The sequence below is a fragment of the Cydia amplana genome, chromosome 27 (assembly GCF_948474715.1).
Source record: "Cydia amplana chromosome 27, ilCydAmpl1.1, whole genome shotgun sequence".
In the NCBI taxonomy this organism is placed as follows: Eukaryota; Metazoa; Arthropoda; class Insecta; order Lepidoptera; family Tortricidae; genus Cydia; species Cydia amplana.
In genome coordinates, this window is record NC_086095.1 from 3,591,387 (window position 1) to 3,616,532 (window position 25,146).

At 37.5% G+C, this 25,146-nt stretch overlaps 1 protein-coding gene and 1 long non-coding RNA gene across 2 annotated transcripts in view; one reads left to right on the plus strand and one right to left on the minus strand.

The window, feature by feature from the left end:
- LOC134660534 (synaptotagmin-7) overlaps positions 1-25,146 on the minus strand; it is a 569,193-nt gene that overhangs the window by 365,877 nt on the left and 178,170 nt on the right. Inside the window, exon 3 of the mRNA XM_063516310.1 lies at positions 17,178-17,270. Within this exon, the coding sequence (XP_063372380.1) occupies positions 17,178-17,270 (93 nt within the window). The remainder of the gene's footprint in view (positions 1-17,177; positions 17,271-25,146) is intronic.
- Positions 7,249-25,146, plus strand: part of LOC134660548 (uncharacterized) — a 97,654-nt gene continuing 79,756 nt past the window's right edge. Inside the window, exon 1 of the long non-coding RNA XR_010097884.1 lies at positions 7,249-7,285. This is a non-coding gene — a long non-coding RNA (uncharacterized LOC134660548). The remainder of the gene's footprint in view (positions 7,286-25,146) is intronic.

Here is a 25,146-nt window from a genome sequence, read left to right on the forward strand (position 1 = left end):
ATGGTACCATCGAGCTGATCTGATGATGGAGACAGGAGGTGGCCATAGGAACTCGACCTGTATGTAACTAAATTGTAATGGAATCTTGCAAGTTAAATTTGATCCACTTCCCGGTTTCCGATTGAGCTGAAATTTTGCATACATATGTAAGTCGGGTGACAATGCAATATTATGGTACCATCGAGCTGATCTGATGATGGAGACAGGAGGTGGCCATAGGAACTCTGTGATGAAACAACGCAACCTAATTGTGTTAGGGGTTTTTAGAATTGTCTCGATGAGTATTAGTTGTCTGTCGTAAGAAAAGTACAGTCAGCGATAAAAGCGTGTAACAAAAATGAAATTTTTGCCAAAAACTTATTTTTAATTAAACAGTAATTTACAAAGATATAAAAAATTGTTTTTCTACAAATTGTCACAAATGGTAAAATGCTTGTTTCCATATAGAAAAGACCCATTAATCACATAATTATTTGTAATATGTAGTGACTGTTTATGGTGCATAATATTTTCTGAATTGATTACTTTAAACTTAAAGTATCTACAAGTAAAAGGTGAAGATTTCATTAGTTGATTTATTGATTGATTGATAAAAACTTCATTATATATTGTTGGCAACACCGAGTCTACCCCACCTCGCATAGGGTATAAAAACCGGTGCAAACTGTTGCTCTGGACATTTTGCCTTCGGCCGCCATCGTGTTCGTGTAAGCTATTTTGTTATCGTTCCATGCTGTTGTTTCATATTTCGTTAAGCGATATTCAATGTAAGATTCGTTCCTTTGTTCATGTGAAATTTATTGAAAAGTTTAATAAAATTATTGTGATTCGTTATTCTGATTGTTTTTGTTCTAAAATCCACCCTGAGACCTTAAATCAGAAGTTGGATAAAGAACGTTGCAGCCCACATTAAAAAGGAACAAATTTTGCATTTGACTACTTTTATGGTGTATTAGGTAATACGCGTGTCATTTTTATGCGTTGTTTACGAGGTAATTCCGATTATGTGCGGGTAACCTTAAAAAGCATTCCGTTGCATTCCTTTTAGAGTTCGATTTTGTTACCATATTGCTGATTGTGTTAAATTAGTGTTGTATTTCGGCAAATCGTTATCATTCGTAGTTTTGTCGTTCCGTAGTCTTAGATATCGTTAGTGTGTGGTTTCCAAAAGGATGTTCGTTTAAATTGATTGTTGATTAAACGCATTGGACTGACTAGTATTGTTTTGTGGTTTGCATTTTAAGTAATTGAGGTTCATCCCTGCGACATTGAGGAAGTTACGGGATGTCGCGTAGTAGATCGCGTGTGCGTATGAGTAGTAGTTCAGGAACGCGACTATTCGCTTACTAGGCGTTGTAGATCGCGTCTCCATCGTGATTACTCGCGTGGTCGATCGCGTTACCGGTCTCAAGAGTGCGCATCATAGTTGGTCTCCGCGATCTTATCGATATTCGCGTAGCAGGTCTCCAGACGATCATAATAGACCTCCAAGACGTTCGCGTAGTTCTCGCGCTGGCAGCTGTTCTCGCACACGTAGGCGCAAACGATTCGAAAGCAAATCACCTCAACGACCTTCTCAGGATGACGCTAATCGTAATGAGCCTAGATGCTACGGTACGGTTGTAATCAAACGGGACACTTAAGTCCTAATTGTCCTAAAAAGCCTAATCAGGCCTCGAACTGTGTTTCACCTTCAAAACCGGGTAGTCAATACTGCGGCCGTATACTAACTGATAATCAAATGAGGTCCTACGTTGCTTCATAGATTGCCGGAAACACGATTTATTGCATCAAACTTCGGAAGTGCTCTTTCCTGGTAATTGAGGTCGTATACCTAGGCAGGTTAAGGTCAAGGTCAGGTTAGGCCGAGCCCACGTAAAGTAGAAGCCCTCGCTAAATCCTTGCCACCGTAAAACTTAATGTAAGTACGTCAGTTCCATGGCCCTACTGACATGGCGTTTGTCGCCTACTGAGATGGCGTTCGTCGCCTACTGACATGGCGTTTGTCGCCAACTTACATGGCGTTTGTCTCCAACTGACATCGACATGGCGTTTGTCGCCAACTGACATCGACATGGCGTTTGTCGCCAACTGACATCGACATGGCGTTTGTCGCCAACTGACATCGACATGGCGTTTGTCGCCAACTGATATCGACATAGCGTTTGTCGCCAACTGACATGGCGTTCACCGCTTACCTACTGACATGGCGTTCGTCACCTAGTGACATGGTGTTCGTCGCTTACTGATCATGCGTTCGTCGCTGGTCTAGTTCGTACGTCGAGCTTATCCGTTCGTCGGAGTACACCCGAACAAGCATACATTTGTTATTGCGTTTGGGCATGCCACAGGTGGGTAAAGACTTGATGTACGTCATCGTCTTGCCTAAAGGTCCTGTGTAGGTGTTCGTCACCTGGCTATGTGTTCGTCACTGTCTAACTCGTAGGTCGAGTTTAACCGTTCGTCGGTTAACCTGTGCATTCCGTCATTGAGATCAAGTCCCATACCCGGCGGATGCTGCTCTGAAGGAGTCTACTGGCGATACCTTACTGAAGTTGGCTTGGAATTAAAGGAAAACAGTAACAGGGCAGTATTATTTCCTTATTTAAATCTTATATGCAAGCATGCCACGTTATCTGCGCTCTGATATGTTGCTTTTGATTGGAGCATATTACGTACTACGAGTCCTAATAGAGTGAGAAGAGATTTTAAAAGAAAAGAAAAACACATGTTAAATAGTAAAAGATTTATTGACAAAACATTGAAATAAAGTACATGGGAGATGTGATGGGAATAACATGTAATTGTGTGTGTGTTAAAATAACTGCTCTCTCTAATTCCAGCTGATGATACTGATAATTGTCCAGGTGACGCTCTGACGGACCTCGCACCTGAAGCCCGTACAAGCTTCTCGGAACCAGCTGCCCCTCAACCTTTTACGACGAGCGCGCTGGACTGCAGAACCAGCCCGTCTGAACCCGGCGCGAGCCGAGTACTCGTTCTTCAGCCATCTACTGGTACCACAGGTTCCATCGATGTTACCCAAGAGGTCGTGGACGACCTCTAGTCAGGAGAGGCCGTGTTGGCAACACCGAGTCTACCCCACCTCGCATAGGGTATAAAAACCGGTGCAAACTGTTGCTCTGGACATTTTGCCTTCGGCCGCCATCGTGTTCGTGTAAGCTATTTTGTTATCGTTCCATGCTGTTGTTTCATATTTCGTTAAGCGATATTCAATGTAAGATTCGTTCCTTTGTTCATGTGAAATTTATTGAAAAGTTTAATAAAATTATTGTGATTCGTTATTCTGATTGTTTTTGTTCTAAAATCCACCCTGAGACCTTAAAATATCATATACCACACAATAATAAGAACGGTAGTTTTAAATCCCATCCTCATTCCCATTCTGACCCTTATTGTTTCAATACCTTAATTACAAATATACTACAGAACTGTTTATTTAAATATACTAAACATTCTAATAAATTATAACTGTTATAAATGTAAAAAAATCGCATTCATTTTAACGCAGTTTTTGGTTTCATTATACAAAGTAGGAAGAAATGTACTTACTCAGGGGTCGTCATGGTGGGTGATTTTTAATGTATTGATAACAAATGTCTTCCTATGGCTCCTGTTGAACCACCATGGCACGAAAACTCGTTATTTGCCCGGTCATTGCACAAAGAGCAATAGGCTTTGTCACTGGATCTGGCAAAGTCCCACACCCAACTTCTTCTCATTTTTTTTAACAAAAACAAAACAAACAGTAAACAACAAAACAAAAACTATTAATAAAACAACAAAACGGTACGATTAACGTAGATAGACTTTAGTATCCAACTGACCAATAGGCGAACTGGAGTCTAACTAAAGTTCTATGAGATACTTTTTAAATCTTAGGCATAGATATTATTCATTGTTTGCTGTCTCTGTCACTAGTAAAATGCTTTTAAGAGCCGCGCGGCAACAAAACAATAGAATAATCCTACCTGAAAGATTAGTTGTTGTATTTTTTTGCAGATGTGTCTAGCTTATCACAAAGAGATAAGACCAAAAGCACCAACGCACGTTGTAAAAACAACACGTTCTATTGAATGAAACTTCTGCACTTTGTTTATTATCTATGTCATGTATTTTGTTTTTCACACGATATGGCAATTTAAAATACTTAATCTCATTTTGTTAGTACCCCGTTCGTGGTAGTTTCAGTTATGCTTACTATCTACTTTTGTCTTAGTTAGATAATAATTTAGGTCATTAAATATTAAATTATAAATATAGATTTCATTGCTATACGTATAAAATGCATGTACCTACCTAGACTTAACAAATATGGAGTGCCCTAACAGGGTGTCATATATGTACCTACCATCCTCAAATTATAACAGCTGATATATAATGAGCATGACTATAGATGACAATACAATAAAGAATAGGTTTACTTTCATTATCAAAAAACTACATCAATGAAGAAAATTATATAAATGAACTCAACGGTACCTAAGTTATTGTTAATTTTAATTTAATTAGAGTAAAACAAAACATATGAATTATTGAAACAAAGTCTACTTTATTATTGACATTATCAATCAATAACACGTTAAACTGCAAAGTAATCGAACTTTCCTAATCTCTCTTATATTCCACCGTATCTCTTCATAGCACGAATCTCTGCTACACGAAAATGAACGGTTGAACCCGCGGGTAAATAAGATCCGTTCTTTCGTGTACCCGTGTAAACGTTTCTGGATCCGGGCGGGTTCGTGTAGTTCGGGTTCTTAGTACCGCCGGGCTGAAGAACACGGGTACCCGCGTCAGCGTGTAACACGTGTATCGGGAGCTCTAGTTAAGACGTACCTATAATTTCCACGATTGGCACGATTGTTCCTTAGACCAAACAAAGCTAATTTAGCCCGGTAGCTACGAGATCGTGTCGTGGCTACCCCCCAAAAAGAGGTGGGGAAAATCTCGGCTCCCCAGGTCCAATCGGTGCTGAATTTCTGCCTGCTCTTGGCAACTAGGGTAAGTTAATATATATCATTGACGACCGGTCTGGCCTAGTGGGTAGTGATCCTGCCTGCTAAGCCGATGGTCCTGGGTTCGAATCCCGGTAAGGGCATTTATTTGTGTGATGTTCATCACTAATATTTTTATTCCGGAGTCATGAATGTTTTCTATGTATATAAGTATGTGTTTATCTATATAAGTATATATATATATAGCTGCCTAGCACCCATAGTACAAGCTTTGCTTAGTTTGGGGCTAGGTTGATCTGTGTAAGACGTCCCCCAATATTTATTTATTTATTTATTTTCAGGATCAGTGTATAATTTTTTAAGGTTTTGTGTAACCCGTGCGAAGCCGGGGCGGGTCGCTAGTATTTTAACTTTACTAGTTGCATTATATCAGGGTGATGGTAAACTGATGTTTATTAAACAACCCCTAAAAAGTATTTCGTTCATACTTTTATGACTAACACGGGACTTAATTAAAACTTACGTTTTTATGGTATGGTATGGTGGTATAATCAATTGTCAATACGGTTTTTATTTGTATGCAATTTCAGTTATTAACCGGTTTATCCATACAATTAAAAACCAGTTTACATTCCCTAGTAGTTACACGCGCTTTGCCGACGCTAAAAGCTTATATGGATTACTCTGATTAAATTGAACTTACTAAATTAACGAAATTATTCGTCGTGCACTGGTGTCTGCGAATATGCCCTGTGTCTTAGAGCCCCAAGGCTTAAGCAGGACCGACGGAAAAAGACCAGACGGTCTGACGCTGGTCCCATGGGAGCGAGGACGCAACCTCATTTGGGACGCGACGTGCGTAAGCACATTTGCCCCTTCCTATCTCAGCTACACGGTGCACAAAGCTGGAGCTGCTGCCGAAAACGCCGCCAAACTAAAACGGGTTAAATACTCAAATCTGGAGCCGACCTTCGATTTTGTACCAGTAGCCATAGAAACCAGCGGGCCTTGGTGTGCTGATGCAAAAAAATTCATAAGAAAGTTAGGTCAACGCCTACGAGAGAAAAGCGGCGACCCCAGGTCCGGCGCATTTTTAATCCAGCGTATCTCGCTAGCGGTACAAAGAGGGAACGCCAGCAGCGTACTAGGTACATTCAGCCGGGTACCTATGGCCTAAATGCATACAATACCATTAATTTTTATATTTACCTAAGTATATTAAGTTTGTAAATTTCTGTACCTAATAAATAACTTACTTACTAAATACAGATCAGTATCTACAAATTAAAAAAATCGATAAGAAATTAAAAATCGGCACTAAAACATTTGCTCAAAATCCTTTAACCACAGACATGTACCTATGTACATAGACAAGTAATGTGTACCGTCAGACAGTAAGTGCAGTGATCCATCTTCAGACTGTCACGGCAAATGGATGCTGCATCTCAGGCGTTATATCGACGGACATAAATTATTGAGCATCTTCAAACGTCTTGTCTGTGTCTGTGGAAAAAGGAATCCTTTTTTTATAAAAAAAAAATATTTTAGCAGATCGTTAGTCATAATAATTATTTAACCATAAAATTTATTATTTCTGTATTTTTCACACGATATTTAGCGAATATTCCCACCATAATCCTTCATATTTTACCTTTTTATAAAAAAATAAATTAATTTTTTTTTCAGATCGTGTGTCATAATAATTAACCATTAAATATATGATTTCACACGATGTTTAGAATTATCCACCATAATATATAAGTAATATCACTAGCGACCCGTCCCGGCTTCGCATGGGTTAACAAATTATACATAAACCTTCCTCTTGAATCACTCTATCTATTAAAAAAACCGCATCAAAATCCGTTGCGTAGTTTTAAAGATCTAAGCATACATAGGGACAGACAGACAGCGGGAAGCGACTTTGTTTTATACCTATTACTATGTAGTGATGTTTTGTTTTCGTTTCTTTTGTTACCCATTAATAAGTTCATTTTGTGTTGAAAGGGCCGAGAATGTTCGGTATTACAACCTTGTGCGATTTAGTTTATTGATTTTCTAGTTTTAAACAATGACATATGAAAATGATGCGACATTTTGATTAAGATTTGTACTAAAAGCACGAATTTTATATAAATAATAGATAGATAGATAGATAAACCATTTATTAGCTTGCCACAATACACACATTGACAGAAAAAACAGAAACAATATATAACAATATCAAACTAAAACTAAAATCAGGAACAAGATGTATCAATAAATGTGCTGTGTGCGTTGCAGCAAAACAAAAGGGTTCTGGCTCAGTAATACGCTCCACTCTTTCGGGTGAAGCACTGATAATTCTGCTAGAACCCAGATCACGGACAGATTATCGAGTAAAAATTAATAATACAAAAATACAAAAATATTTAGAAACTTGCCTATTAAATAATAAATTAGCTACCTACGGATTGTGTAAAAGTGTGGTGCCTGTTAGTGTATATGTAGTATGATATCAGATGGGGGATAGAAAACGGCCTACAATAACATAAAGTATTGTACACATAGGTACAGACTAGATCCGGTAATCTGGTAATAACCACCAACGTGAATTATGTGTTTAATTAAATACCTATACATTCATAATCCACTTCATTTTTTGTTTATTGTGTGACAGAATGACATGACAGCAATTCATATCAAAAACATATTTGGAACATCACAGTTCCATATTTAAACAAACACTGTAGATGGCGCTGATATCAAAAACTACAAGAATCCTTCTTATTTTACTTTCCTTTTATTTCCTTCCAGTAAGATCCTAATCTCGGCTGAGAATACATTGGTGCCATATCCATTTTTGAGCAAAACGTTTTTTAATGATTTTTAAAATAACTAAAAATATGCTATAATTGACACTAATCGGTTTTTGAAAAATGTTGTATCATATCCGCATTTTACTATAGGATATTTACACTTTATTGACGGAAAATTATCACAAAAGTGTGACATATCCACAACTTTTGTGTCATAAATATCATACATTATACGTTTAACATTTACTCATCAAAAACGGATAAGTATGGCAATAATAAAAATGCTTTTATTTCATGATTACCACTGTATTCACAATATTTGAAAAGTTCTAGAAATAGTAAACATATGTGCCTAAATGATAAATAAGTTCAGTATTTCCCAAATGTAAAACTTTTCGAGAAATTTTTTTTTTGCTTCTTTTCGCTCTCCTGTAAACCAATGTAATTGGCGTATGGCACAAACGTATTCTCACCCAGCTAGACGTATTATTCACAAAATTCGAAGGGGAATATTCCCTTCGACAATAAACGTAGGCGTGCTAGTAAAAGCATCATAAATTTCAGAATCCTGGGAAAATATCTCTCGGAAACCTTTTAGAATGATTGCCAACTGACATATAAAAACCTAGAATTACTGAGTTAGTGACTCACTTTTTTCAAAACGAAGAGAGTTAGAAGCGCTGGTGGCCTAGCGGTACGAGTAAGAGCGTGCGACTTGCAATCCGGAGGTCGATGGTTCGAACCCCGTCTCGTACCAATGAGTTTTTCGGAACTTATGTACGAAATATCATGTTGATATTTACCAGTCGCTTTTCGGTGAAAGAAAACATCGTGAGGAAACCAGACTAATCCCAATACGGGCCTAGTTTACCCTCTGGGTTGGAAGGTCAGATGGCAGTCGCTTTCGTAAAAACTAGTGCCCACGCCAATTACTGGGATTTGTTGCCAAGCGGACCCCAGGCTCTCATGAGCCGTGACAAAATGCCGGGACAACGCGAGGAAGATGATGACTTTTTTCAACACGAAAAATGTCTCTGGTAGAAATAATACTTATACTTACCTAGTAGACTCGGAATTTAACTACTGGCTCTGTGAGCTGTAGACCTTGCGATAAGCTTAATAGGAGATTGTTAATTGGATGAAAACCACCCATTTCTGCCGAGGTAGTTTGGCGCTCGAACGCAGTGAGAGCGCCAATAGTCCGAGGCTGAAATGATGCCTTTCACCCGAGTTAAACACTCTACTTTTCATTTCGAATACGAGGAAAGTAAAATGCATGTGTTTTTTTTTAAACGACTAAGTATACATTTTTCTAGTATTTTTTTAGGGGAACTTTCAATTAACAATTTAGGCAAAAGTATCGTTATTTATGGAATCGGGAGTCAAATATGTCAATGGAAATTAAAAACAAATCCATTTATACCCAAATTTTAATTGCTTATCGTAAAAAAAGATCGTACTCGTAACCTAAAATGCTCTAGTGCAGAAACGTATCATTTTCTGCAGACCTTTTAGAACAACAATGACCCTCTTTCAGAGCATGAGTAATGAAAAAATATAAAATACTTCTTGAATCCTTATCACATTTAAAATAAATTATTTTACACGATGCATGAAATAAAGCACCAGAAGATTGCATGATAGAAACACGTAGACAGCATACTATAAAGAGTAGGCTATTTGATTGTGACGTCACATGCTAGCACAATCAAATTAGCTACTCTTTATATTTTCATACGCGTTTTAAAATAAAAATGGTGTCGAAAAATAACTGCTACTTTTCTCTATAATCTTCTGGTGCTTTATTTCGCATGGTGTAAAATAATTTATTTTAAACTAGCGACCCGCCCCGGCTTCGCACGGGTTAACAAATTATACATAAACATTCCTCTTGAATCACTCTATCTATTAAAAAAAAACAGCATCAAAATCCGTTGCGTAGTTTTAAAGATCTAAGCATACAGACAGACAGACAGACAGCGGGAAGCGACTTTGTTTTATACTATGTAGTGATAGTGATACAATCAAATACTCTATTAACTGTGTACCGTGTTTTTTAACAAGGAAATCAAAAACTAGCTTTACATATTTCTCATCAAAGCTTATCTCAAACCTAAATGAACTCAACAGTAGGTACCAGGGATGTTGCGAACATCCGCATCCGCATCCGCAACCGCGGAACTTCCGCATTATTTTGAACATCCGCATCTGCATCCGCATCCGCATAAAATCGATGCGGAGCTTATGCGGATGCGGATGTCGAACAAGTCGGTACAGGAACGTCTTAGCGGCGGCGTAAGTGCTAGGTAATTTCGTCATTACCTATAACGAAATCGTCTAGATCCAGAAAACTCGGCGAAGTTACTGTTTATTAAATACACTGTATTTATTACTGTATAACGCACCTATATTCTTGCTCAAATACTAAACGTTTCGTTTAAAAAAAATATAAAAAATGTAATATTTGACGTTTTCTAAGTACCTAATCTTGACATCCGCATCCGCATCCGCATCCGCATCCGCATCCGCATCCGCGGATGACAAAAAATCTGCATCCGCAACATCCCTGGTAGGTACTCAGCACACGTACGAATACACTTGTACTGTCTTACATAACTTTTCGAGACTTCAAAACCCAATTTCATTTTGAGCTCTGTATGCTTACAACTATTATGGATGTCTAGTTCTAGTTACAATGGATGTACATGGCTTGGCACGTATCCTGTGTACACATCTGTATTTGCCACAGAGCCTCTAGGTATTTTCGTAAGCAATCACAATATTTGAGGAACTTTTGCTTGTTCTAGAGATTGAATCAGATTATTTGGTTGAAGCATATGTATAGCCTGGCCAGTAATATATGATAATTGTCAAGAGGGCGCTGTTATTCTCATGTATAGGGTGACAATTCAGTGTAGTATGAAAAAATTAGTTCCAGTGAAATTCCGCAATATGGCGCACCCTCAATAGATCCTGGTTCACCTATATATAATTTATAATTTAATTTATAAGATAATGGAACCTTTCACACGACTGCACACCAGTACTCTCCAATTGTCCGTTCCCGGACACTCCTTAATAATCTTTTATCTTTTGCACCTGACTGCGACTTGTTTGCCGACCAAAGTCGTAAACTTTTTAAAGATATTTTACGTTTTTCCGAATTAAACATGCAATAGGTAGCTTATTAATCGCTTTTTGGCTTTCACGGGCCTATAATCCCGGTCTTTTGATAGGCTTGCGTGGGGATATAGATCCAACACGTAGAGGCCCCTTGGAGAGCTTTTATGTTATGTTATTAATCGCTTTATTATTACTTACTTAATTTTACTACTTAATTTTACAGTGCATTGGTGTTAGCTGTAATGCTGTAAAATTTGTTTTCAATAAATATGAATATCAATATCAATATATGTCGAAGGTGTTATGTATTCTATCGATGTTCTGAAGATATTGTCATCGATATTCTAAAATATCGTCGTCTAGCAACCATAGTACAAGCTTTGCTTAGTTTAGGGCTAGGTTGATCTGTGTAAGATGTTTCCTAATATTTATTTATTTTAATAGCTCTCTACTAAAGGGCCATTCTCTAGCCCAAAAGACATAACTTCAAATTCAACTTAACATTCTCGTAGTGAATTTTATTGAGAATCGTAAATCACAAATGATAATGGTTTTAGGCGAGGATCAGGGTTATCGGCAAACCCTCGATTATATCAAGTATCTAGAGACATGAGAGATTTTATTGGATTTTATTTATTTTATTGATTCTATCCGAACAACTGACAGGCCGATATCGTCCGGCGGACTGGTAATCAGTGGGCCCATTAAGATGAATTGTTGAAATCTGGGCAATCGTGGATAAAAATTTACAAATACTTAAAATATATTATGCTCCTGGAAGAAATCCCTGAATGGGAAAAGTTCACCTTTGTACAAATTATGTGTGTTTTGTCCTGTTTATGTTTATATTGAAACAATAAAGAGTTTTGCTACTACTAATTTATGTAAAAGTAGGGTTTCGGGAGAAATAGATTATTATTATGTTCGTTATAATTGGTTATAAGCATAATTTGAATTTAAATAGTACATCATTTAAATCGAAAGAGATACGTACATAAGTAACATATATCAAATGAGGAGTGTCTTTTCAAAAGGGTTTATTTTTTCTTAGCGGTACTTCTAGAGAGAACCTTGCTCAAGAAAATTTAAGGTCCAATTTAGAAATAGATTCCCAGAAAAAATAAACCCTTTTGAAAAGACACTCCTCAAATGATAGACGAACCATTGACATAGATATCTAGGGACTAATTAAATTTAGAGATTTTTGTCTGTTAGGTACCTTCCGTGATTATTTCTCACTTTTTTATGATCTCATCGGAAGATCAGCGCTGGAAGTCGCCAGCAACATGCTGGGATGGGTCCATTTCGTTACACTTTATTTTCACTAAGTATATATGTTAATTAGCATTATATATGTGGAAGCTTGTAATTTGCATTTAGCGGATAAGTCTATCAACCTATGTATATTAGGCAGTAAGCAATCCCGAATAAAATAAAATAAAATATTATTTTTGTGTACCTAATCATGTGTATCGTCTGTGTGTTTACGAATAAAAAACTATTCTATTCTAGATATAAAAGTTCCCGAAAGTCAAATACAAATACTAATAAGAATCGGCGTTGAAAAATGTAAATGTAAGATAATATGAAATAAATGTTTCACGTCCTGACAGACGTCATTGGTTTTTCAATAGAACGCCGATCTTTTCTTCTCTTTCAGCCTTATGAACGTTTCCAGGCCATAAAGTAATACCTAAAGTCAGCTAAGCACAAAGCGCGGCCACGACTACACGCGGCAGCGGGAGCGACGAGCGGCGGCCATACGAACAATGCTTCTACGACATCACTGCGCTACGATACCATTTGATATTTACCAGTTGCTTTTCGGTGAAGGAAAACATCTTGAGGAAACCGGACTAATCCCAATAAGGTCTAGTTTCCCTGGGTTGGAAGGTCAGATGGCAGTCGCTTTCGTAAAAACTAGAGCCTACGTTAATTCTTGGGATTAGTTGTCAAGCGGACCCCAGGCTCCCATGAGCCGTGGCAAATGCCGGGATAACGCGAGGAAGAAGAAGACTGCGGTACGATATCGATCTGTCATTGTCAACAGTGACATTTCTTCAACCAAGAATGTTACTTTTGACACTGATGTATCAGTGTCGTATCGTTGTGACTTATAAGCATTGTTCGAATTGGGTCATGTTCTTGCGCCCTCCGTTAGTAAACTGCTAGTTTCTGCCGCGACAAATGAAAAGTCTAATAAAATTATACCCGGATTAACCGGAACTCTATTTTTAACTCCTTTAGCAATACATTTTTCTTCAGTCGCGACACTCGTGACATCTGGTGTCAAGTAGCAGTACTGATAAATTCCTTACTTGACGCTAGATGTCGACTCCGAAATAACTCGCGTTTTGGTAAGAACACTGATGTATGGATACCACTCTTTCCTTACTTATTTCTTTCTATGCTCCATGCCGCTCATCGCTGAAGCCGCGTGATATGGCCGGGCCGTAAAGCCCGGCTTACACGAGCGAGCTGATGCAATCACCTGTCGCTCCGGGCTTTCGTTTAGTGAACCAGACTTGGTAATTAGGTACAGTGAGGAGTAAAATGTTGTGACTTTATCTACAAAACAGAATGTAGTATTGCGAAAGGATCCATCTTTAATGAAACCCGGCCAAGTACGAGTCGTACTCGCGCACGAAGGGTTCCGTACCATTATTTTGTGCCGTTTACGTACTTGTATTATGTATTCTGTAATTTGTCTCAGTGTTTTAGGGGCTAAAAGCCTGAAATAAATGATATTTTAGTTATTTATTTATTACGCAAAAAAACGGCGAATTAATCACGTTTGTTGTATGGGAGCCCCACTAAATAAAATTTTTATTGTGTTTTTAGTAATTGTTGTTATAGCGGCAATAGAAATACATCATCTGTGAAAATTTCAACTGTCTATCTATCACGGTTCATGAGTTACAGCCTGGTGACAGACGGACAGCGGAGTCTTAGTAATAGGGTCCCGTTTTTACCCTCTGTACGTGGACCTCTTTTTTCTACTAATTAACGAGTAAAACAGAGAGCCTAGAATCTCAAGAATTTCAATTTAGACCGAATATGAAATGAAAAAAAAATTAAAAAAGAAACAAGCAAAAACGGTTGCACTCCGGGAGTGCCGATAGAAGAGAAAACTCACCTCACTAAGTTACCGACGCTCGGTAACACGATACATACGTTTAGTGGAGGTATTCTATTTATGTATTTATTATATATTATTATCATTCTCAAATAAGATCACACTTTTTCATTGACATGTTAATTTACATACTGCCATGACAACGTCAAGTTTTTTGAACATAGGTATAAAGAGTCTTGAAAAGGAGTCCGCAACATAAATGTCAAATAACATTGAGTTTTTCTTTATTGATTTAAATGCCATTTAAATTATGAGTGGCCACCTTACGGGGCTTACGGTCACGTGATCGCCTTACGCCCCTTACGGTCACGTGATCGCCTTACGCTGTCTCGAGTTTATCATTTTTTCCCCACCTCAAAAAGTGCCCAGCGCCGCTAAAGAAGTTTTCACTTCAAAAAAAAATTATATATATATACAGTGAAACCTGGTTAAGTGGGACCTGGATAAGTGAGAAACCTCTATAGCTGGGACTCATGGTACGGTCCCGACACTTTAGCACTGAATTACCTCTGTTAGTGAGAAAAAACGAACCTCTATAACTGGGATTAGCTGTTGTGATTTTATAGTCACATTTACCTCTATAAGTGAGACAGACAGTGTATTTTACCTCTTTTACTGAGACTATATTTATAAGATTACATTTTCCTAATTGTTTTTTTAGAATTGTATAGGAATTGACCTCTGTATCTGAGATAACGTCAATCTATGACCTCTCTAACTTGGACTTTATTGATCAATTTCCGTATTCTTACTAACTCTTAGTCTATGCACAAATTCCGCATTTGCTTAATTGTGTCTAAACGACTCAAGTTTCATTTAGTTGCTTTATGTAGTTAAAACTATCGAAACGAAAGCTGAAATTTTGATAAGTAACACGAATAAACAGATTTTCATTTAATACATTTCTAAGACGCAATGAAGTCCGTATCAAATTTAATTGAAAAATCTATCCTTTGGAGAATCATTCAAAATAAATTCAAAGAAATATTTAAACGGACTTAAAAAATATTTAGGGACAAGGATTATTTTACCTTATTTATTTTTAAACATAATTACAAAATACCTTATTAACCACCTCTATAACTGAAATATATCCTCTATTCTCACCTCTATTAATGGGACCCTCTGTAAATGAGACAGACATTTATTTGTACCTGGCTAACTGAGAGCCTGGGTAAGTGAAATACCTCTTTAAGTGAGACATATCTGCATATAAACTAAGTCTATCATTTCGCTGATCTATGTTGACGACCTTTATAGCGCTCTTATATAGCTCTCCAAGATTATTTATGACTTTATAAGCACTCCGTCAATTAAATCACCGACCCGGCGGCAACAGGCCCATCAATTTTCAAAAGCAAAGTGTAAGCGGGCGAAGTCGCTACATTATTCAGTAGTTATACAGCTACTAGATGGATCATTTGGGTCAAAAACTTTATTGGCTGATAGCTTTTAGTGGCTTACTAGAAGAGAGGCCTATGCTCAGCAGTGGGCGATAAAGGGCTGATATGATGATGATGATGATAGCTATTAAGTCTAATTTTCTTGCAGAACTTCTGTCGACAGGCATGTTTAAAGGATAGAGTTAATTTGAAAAATGGGAGGAGGCCTTGCCAAGAAGTTTGATATTATGGACTCATCACTACATAGTATAAATCAAAGTCGCTTCCCGCTGTCTGTCTATCCCTATGTATGCTTAGATCTTTAAAACTACGCAACGGATTTTGGTGAGGTTTTTTTAATAGATAGAGTGATTCAAGAGGAAGGTTTATGTATTCTCAACAGCAATTCATCATTTATAAAATTGTATACCTCTTCAGAAGTTCAAGTACCTATCCCAAACGTACACTACGCTAGTACATTACAATTATAAACTGAGTTTTAAAGCCCTTATGCCGTTAATATGATGAAAAAGGCTCTGTTAATAACTTCTTAAATTACTTTCCATCTAAGGATTGTTAATAACATCTCCAATAGTGCTATTGGAGATGTTATTAACAATCCTTGCGGGTTCCTATGTTTTTCAGCCCGCGGTGCACTTGCAAGTTTAAAATTTAATCTCGGCACTCTAACATAGGCAGGCTATTCGAAATGGATAGGTAACATGGTGAGGAAGATTGCCTCACGGCGCCCCTCATTCTGTCTACGGCGTACCAGGGCGCTGCCACCATTTTGGGAATCCCTGTCCTATAATCTAACAACGCGCTCTGATCCCGTTGCAGTGTGACGAAGCTTTATCGTGAGTTTCTGTAAATGATTTAAAAGATTTCTCTACTGGAGGTGATCTGCGTACAGTCGATGCAACATTCATAACGTTGGCAGGGTTAGGATCAAGGATATAGGTTGCTGTTTACTTTAGAAAAGGAGAAGTTTTCTAACACTAGAAGATATATTATATACCTACAAGATGACAACGAAAAACGTAAGAAATTGGCTTTTTACACGACTACCTCTCTGCATTCTACTCGTATAGCTAATAAAATACAGTAGTATAGTCGCCTGCAATATTATGTTACACAACGAGGCCGCAAAAGGAGGTGGCCATAGGAACTCTGTGATGAAACAACGCAACCTAATTGTGTTCGGCGTTTTTAGAAGTGTCTCGATGAGTGTTAGTTGCCTGTGGAAATAAAAGTACAGTCAGCGATAAAAGCTTGTACCAAAAATTTAATTTTTGGCCATAACTTATTTTTAAGTGAAAACTTCTTTAGCGGCGCTGTGCACTTTTTGAGGTGGGGAAAAAATGTTAAACTCGAGACAGCGTAAGACGATCACGTGACCGTACGATTTAGATGGCCACTCATTTAGATGGCATTTAGAAGAAAACTCAATGACATTACATGAAAAACTGTTACATGTAATGTCATTGAGCTATTCTTTATTTATTTAAATGCCATCTAGTGAGTTTCGCTCTAACTGGTATTAATATAACTCGAGTACTAACAGTGATGTGCTTAGGGGTTTCAAGTAATTAACGCTAACGCTAGATGGCGTTAACCTCAATTATACATAGTGCATTTTGCACTAGTCATTGAGTTTTCACTTCTGCCGGCACTCCCTGAGTGCAACCCGTTGTTTTTTTAATTGTGTACTCTTATTTTTTGGACATCGTAGTGTTTCTACTGTATGTGGTTGACTTACCCCAGGGTCTTGGTGCTGATGAGAGGAGTCTTCAGGTTCAGGAACCCATTGAGTCGGTTCAGACCTTTCCCTCCGCCGTCGGCCTGGTCCACTCTGAGAACAACGAAAAAACTTATTAAGAGGAAACAGGAGCTGAGATTTAAATATTTTAGGTACATATACCCGTCTCGCTAACGGAAGCGGCTCCTAAAACTAGTGCGATAAGGACAAGTCGAAGAATCCTGCGTAAAAATCTCAAAAATCGAGGTGTCGTACTCGACTGTTTCCTCCTCCAAAACTTAACCAATCGTAACCAAATTTGGAAATCTAAATTATATGAAATTATCTGTGTCGGACCGTTTTGCTTTTTTGGCTAATTGATATCAGTTTTGAATACCACGCCTCTCATTGCGGCATAGTCAATTAGGCCATTTTGGCCATTTTTGAAGGGCTCTAGCGCCTTAAGAAACAAAAATATCAAAAAAAGCAAAACGGTCCGACACAGATATTGACAATATTAATCTGTGTTGAAAAAAAAACATTGCTCTAGCTTCAAAACCCACGGAGGACACAGTCGAGTACGTTTGTATGGAGAAATGACCACTCCTGTTGGCTCTTAAGTCCGACTCACGCTTGACTGCGCATTTCTAATAGGTTTTCCTGTCATCTATAGGTAAAGAACTATTTTGTGTATTTTTTTTTAATTTAGACACAGGATTTTCGGAGATAAAGGGGGGGGGGATGATCGGACAGACAGACAGACAGACGCACGAGTGATCCTATTATATTATGACGATAGCTTAGCTACAGTCCAAAACGCAGACATATTCGCAGACAAGTGGCCGTCCTTACAACATAGTATCAGGATGTTTTTAAACTCAACCTATGTAAATTACTTAAATTAGTATAGTATCAGGATTTATAAAGTAGTTTTTCACCTCAGCAGCTCGAACAAGGGTACTTTGCTGCTTAAAAACAGTGAGGAAAATCGCATTTTGCTCACTGAGTGAGACGAAATGAGCAAAATGCTATTTTGCTCACTCGCGATTTTGCTCACTGTTTTTAAGTAGCAATAAAGTACCCTTGTTCGAGCTGCTGAGGTGAAAATTTAATTTTTGGTATGTATTAAGAAAACATGAGTGAATGGTGTAAGTGATGAAGAAGGAAGACATTTTTCGGGTGAAAAGGTTTGTGAACTACACGAGATCAAAGTTATTTACATCTCGTGCGCTTTTGAGTCCCTTACTACGCTCAAGATTCTAAATTAGTATAGAATCTTTCGCTTGCACGGGACTCAAAATAAGCACTCGAAAAAATATCAAACTTTGATCTCTTGTTGTACAAATAACTATTTTTTAACTCTACGAGTACCTATGTAAATTAGTATAGTTTCAGGCCTTTTTTAATATCTACATATGTAAAGATAAATAAAGATCCTAGAGATAGTTATGACTACCTATGTATTAACAGTATAAGTGTTTTGGCATATCTAGAGCTGTAAACTTATACCTGTATTTATTTAAACTTTAAATGTGTGTATTTTAAAGAATAAAGAATGACATTTATGACTCAACCTATCTGCCGTTTTAATTTGACAAACCATGTACCAACGTGTATATAAATAAAGTGAGAGATCGAATATTATATTTAAAAAAATAGAAAGAGAGAGATGCAATGGGAAAATAAAACACGTTTCACAATTTCGCATATTTAATCTCCACTGATCTGTATTAATTTAAATTATAAATGGGAGACATATTATGTCCGTAAAAAATGTATATTTCGGATGTCCAGGATATCAACGCCATCTAACAATATTTTCCAGAATTAAACTAACCCCAGCATCGCTACGCAGCTTTTAGTTCAGAGGCATTTTCCAAACGGGTTCCATTCATGAGGACTAGATGGCGCGACTGTCAATTGCAGTACAATTATGAATCAAAAGCAAAATGTCGTATCTTATTGTAAATTTATATTGAAACACGATCTTTTTGCTAGCAGATAACCAATCGTAAATTAACAATTTATACGATTGTGAACCTTAGATACGTTAAAATAGAGTAGAAGCAAAAAAAACGTGCAAAAGTTCGCAAATCCGACTAAAACAAAGAGAAGCAGTGTTAATACAAAATACCGCAATATAATAAACTTTTTAAATTAATCGTTTTCAAGCAAGTAAACAATTATTGTTCTTAGTCGTATTGTTATGAAAGCTTTACAATTTCAACTTTATTTGTATACACTTAAAGTTTAATTTCAAATTCAAGTCACATGTCGCCAATAGCGACTAAAAATTCAAGTGAGTGAAACCGTTGTCGTATACAACAGTTTAAATTCAAGTTTGTAAAATTGTTTTCCAATAACGAGGCAACTCGATTTAAAAAAAGCTTAAGTAGTGGTATATTGTACGGGACTTATGCTTGTTTGGAAATGATAATTTGTATTGAAAATGATGTTATCGTAGCAATTTATGATCCGCAATTTTGATTAAACAATAACAGCAAGTTTGTCAGTCAATAAGAGCAATAAAAACTACACTCATCCTTTTCTTTTGTGTGCTAGTACTAGTGTAAGACAAAGATAGTATGATTCTCTCTATCTATGTTTGAAATGAGACAGTCCTTTGACAAACTATAATGTAGAAACTTTTAAGTTATTATGGCACTGCATTTATATTATCTTTGTTTACCTTGGGATATATGGGGCAAAGTTTGACTTCGATTTTCGACACCAGCAGAGGTGTATGTATTCCAATTTGATAATATCATATGGATTTGAACTGGTTTTGACATGACCTTGAGAATCGTCTTGGTGATTGGCGCGAAAATGGCGCGTATCTCACGCACGACTTTCATTTTATTTCGCATAGAGAAATATAAGTAAAGAAAGAGTAGTAACTCCATACATCAGTTTTCTTACCAAAACGCGAATTATTTCGTAGTCGACATCTAGCGTGGCGTCAAATAGCGGACATTACCAGTTCTGCTAGTTGACAATAGGTATTAGCGGCAAACAAAAACTCTAACGCTCGACAATTTTTAGCTAATATTATAACCGGATTAACCGGAACTCTATTTTCAACTCCTTCTGCTTATAATATTAGTTGTAAATTGTTTTAGTACCTAGTACATTTTTCGTCAGTAGCGAAACTAGTGACATCTGGTATCAAGTAGCGGTACTGACAGTTCCACTACATGACGTTAGATGTCGACTACGAAATAACTCGCGATTTGTTAAGAAAACTGATGTATGGAGTTACCACTCCTTCTTTACTTATATTTCTCTATGATTTCGCATACACCAATCAGCGTGAGCGTTTTCCTTTGAATAATTCATTACATGTAAAACATAACAAAAGAAAATAAGACGTTGAAAATAACGATCCCGTTATATTAAATTAATATAATTTCAAAGGAATCCACAATCAGCAAATTGGATGTAATCAAATCAGAACTTACCTAATTCTTCCTTTGTTCATCTAATTTATATAATTCCTTTGGATTTCAAGTCCAAATATGTGATACTCAATGATTCAGGAGAGAGCATAAAGGATGACTCACGTTAGACCGGGCCGTGTCCGGGCCGGAGCTTCCGGAGCTTCGTTTTCTATGGAAAGCATCACCTGTCACCTGTCATAGAAAAGTAAGCGCCGGAAGATCCGGCCCGGACACGGCCCGGTCTAACGTGAGTCATCCTTAAGGCTAGAAAATTAGAAGGGAAAAATAGATATGGCGCACCGAACGAAACTAGCGACGGAAGATATGGCTATCGCGTGGGTTTTTATCTGATTTCTCTGAAAATATTCATCTATTTTAGAAAACTCCATACAAACTGGCCTATTTTCATTGACCTGATGTGTAAATAAAATCCCTGCCTCGAGAGCTGAAGGAATCACAATAATCACGTACTCAGCTAGTTATATGCGTTTTACGACTTTGCAGATAAAGTCATAAGCGATCGCGGTGAACGGAAAAAATATGTATCTCGTAGCGTGACTCCAGAAGGACGTATTGTAGCCTAATACAGTTCATAGATTTAGACACCTGTATGGAAGTCGATTAGCAATGTTTGGCTACGTATTACTTGGTTGTAACGGAATAATAGACTTGCGTAGAGAGTAACGCCATCTATTGGCGTATTGTTGAACTAAGATGACAGGTAGAAGGCTTTGGAACGTCTAGAGGTTTATCTTGGGTGAACGTAGGTACGAGGTGACAGTTTTGTCGTTATGTTGGTAGACTGGTCGAGCAGGTTTGCCAACTTGACTTCGATGCGGGAGCGGTGAGGCCCCGCCGACAGAGTCGTGTTAGAGATCGGACCGTACTAATTCAGCTGTGAAGTAATACATCGAGGTACTACGCCCACCGCCGTCGCCCATGCCTCCGTCATGTAGAATTTAGAGAGATGGAAAATATACTTATGTAGAATAAATATAGAGAGAGGACAATAGACAGTTCTCTCTCCAGACGGGTGCTATGCATGACGATCGAATTCGAATGAGAGTTGATTAGGAGTTTTATAGTATAACTGACATTTGAACTTTGAACCTCCGTAAGCGCGATGTAAGAAATGTTAACGCCATCTGTTAGAATATTGTGGTACGCAGAGGAGACGCCAAATATGTATTACCTACCTATAAAATTAGTGTTCAACCGAAACCGGATTTTTAGCCGAAACCAAAACTGTTTTTGACTCAGTTTCGACGGAAACAGAAACCTTTTTTTAGATGTGTTAAAATTCTTTTAAAATATTGCATCCTTTATTTTTAGACATATGAACAATGTAATTCAAGTAAGCGCTATAATGCGCCTCCCTAAGGATGCGTATAAACAAAAGAAATATAAAAAATCGCACGCTTCAGGTAATGTTCGGTAGCTCTGTTGTTTATGAGTGATTGGACCTGTGTTCCAAAAAGGTGGCAAGTTCGAGTCTTGCCCGAATCGGTGAAAAGTTAGTGACTTACGCCACACATTAACCAATATCACGACTCGCCCGGGGCGACATCTGTGCGCGACAGCGCGACACTACACGCGACTAATGGAGTCTAATCCCATTTTCGAGGTTCCACGTAAATACAGATTTAGGTTTATAATTTGGTTAATGAGAATATTTCAGAAATTATATAATTAAGCCAGAAAATTGGAAGAAAACAAAAGATATGGTCGCTATACTTACTCAACCTCATATTTGCAACAATCATTTGATGGAAATGTCGCTTTTCTTTCATTCGGAATACGGGTGTTTTTGTCTTCAAATGAGTGTTGCAGATACGAGGTTGAGTAAGTATAGCGGCGATATGGCGCGCCGCGCGATACATGCGAGAGCAGATATGGCTGTCGAGCGGTTTTTTAACTTTTATCTCAATTAATCTGTAAATATACTTCTGTTTAGTTGTGTTACGCTACAGATGTAGTGCAGTGAGTATTTTCTCGGGAACGTTCGTATTTGTCATGCTACTGCAGTCAACCCAAAGAGTAGTATAATATAACTACTACTTTTTTTTCAGTACTTTTTGTACCGAGACTGACTGAAATAGCAATACAAATTCGTACGTTTCCGTGCAAATATGATGGAAAATAATTATGCGCCACATCTATATGCAAATGCATAATAGTGTATTTATTTTTAATCGATGTCTTCCGTTCCGCGAACTTTTGGATCTCCCCTCGTAGATATACGAACTATTCCGAGTGGAATTTGAAACTCAATTGACTTTCCAGTCCAGTAAACTAAATTTGACAACAGACTCTATTTGTGTTGCTAGATTTGGCGTGCTCCAAATATTGACTGGAGCAATACATTCGTTTTTAGGGTCCCGTACCCAAAGGGCCACTTGCACCATTCAATAACCCGGGGTTAAACGGTTAAACCTGGAGTTACCATGTGAACAGTCTGTCTGGTCTGTCTAGCTGTCCGTTGTGGACTGATGATATTTTGTCGTGTCGTGTCGTTGTCATGTCTAATTTTGAATTTAAATGTCCGTAGTTCCAAATATGTAGGTATGTCAGTCAGCCAGTCAGTCAGTTGGTCTATGTCAGGTCGCCGCGGAGGTTGGGAGCCACGACACCATGATTACCAGTACAATTTGACACTGGGTCAACAGTTTTGCAGTAAGTTACGTTTTCGATAGCGTTTATCGTCAGGTGACAAGCAAAAGTCACTAATTACTATAAAATATTTAAACAAAAATCAACCTTCTTTTCGTACTAATATGGTTCACTATGGCTATGAACTTGTGGTGGTACTTAGTGAGTTTTGCTTGTCACCTGACTAGGGTCTGCAATCCGGATCCGAAATGTTTGAAATTATCCGGATCTGGATCCGGATCCGCGGATATTCCCATACATTTCGGATACGGATTGCAAACCCTACACCTGACGTTATGTCAGTGTCAAGCTGGATGGTGGTAGCCACAATATAGGTAGTAGTTAAAATACCTATCTGTACCTACCAATTATGTTCGCCTCCTGAGTAAATCCCTTGGTAACAGTGGACATTTGCCTCCTGTGATCCTCTATAATTGAATTGGAGTATCAATCGCAATTCAGGTAAATAAATATTGACATTTAAGGCTAAAACACACCATTTGCACAATACAGCACAGCTCCAGGTATCTACGTAGACACGGGCATGGACACGGAGCCGCACTGCGTACTTACGCTTCTGGTATATTTAGCCTTTTTAGGATATCATCATCATCATCTATTGGCTCACTAGAAATGCCTTTTATGACATGTCAGAATATAATAATATTAATAATAATGATTTAATTGTAATTTAATTATTTAATTTATTTTATTTATTTGAATTATGTTGATTATTATAATAGTGTTTTATTTTACTGTAACTCATGAATATTATATTAATGAATTGAAATTGACTAATTATAAGTATTAATTTTTGACATATAAAGTTTGTAATTTTATGAATAAAGAAATATGAAATAATATGATATATTTAAGAGTAAGAGTCTTGTCGGTGGAGCAATTTCCATGTTTGGCGGTCTGCTGCCTTCCTCCTTCCTGCCTTTTCCTTTTTCCTTTTTCCTTTTCCTTTTTCCTTTATTTGATTCGTGTACGCTCTCCTTGGTCTTCCTTTCTTCCTTTTTGCTTCACTTTCCCTTCAATGATGTTTTTGATAAATTCGTCCTGACGTATCAGGTGCCCTAGCATCTTTCCTCTTCTATTATCTATAGTTCTTAAAAAACTCCTCCTTTCTCCTAGGATAATCACTAATAATAATAACAATAATGCGTTCTACATGACATTAAAGCTCTCCAAAGGGCCTCTACGTGTTGGATCTATATCACGCAAGTCTATCAAAAGACCGGGATTCATAGGCCCGTAAAATCCAAAGTAGAGAAACAAAATAATTACTACATAGTATAAAACAAAGTCGTTTCCAGCTGCACGCTGTCTGTCTGTCCTTATGTATGCTTAGATTTTTAAAACTACGCAACGGATTTTGATGCGGTTTTTTGTAAATAGATAGAGTAATTCAAGAGGAAGGTTTATGTACAATTTGTTAAACCGTGCAAAGGGGCGGGTAGCTAGTAAAATTATAAAATGCTATTGTATCTCTCTGATCACGCAGATGACATTATACATTGTTATAAAACTTATAAATATATACCCACGTTAATACTTTAGTAGTAATTGGAACACCGCTCCAATATCGACTGTCTCATAAAATATTTAATGGTAATCCGATTGCCCTTTTACATAGATTACAACACGCAGATAGTAGACGCAGCGTTTGGTATGAACAATCATTCTCTATAGATCTATACTATTCTAAAATAGATCTAGTGAGACAAGTTTTTCTTCTCAGATCCAAAATGTATGTTAACATTTAGAAACTGTATTTACGAGTATAGGGAAAAAAATACTTAATACTTGTATGGTTTTCACACGTATGGTGGGCATGCCGTAGTGTGGCGACATGTCTGTATAATCATCAACGTGTGTCTATTAGGTTCTTTAGGATAGTC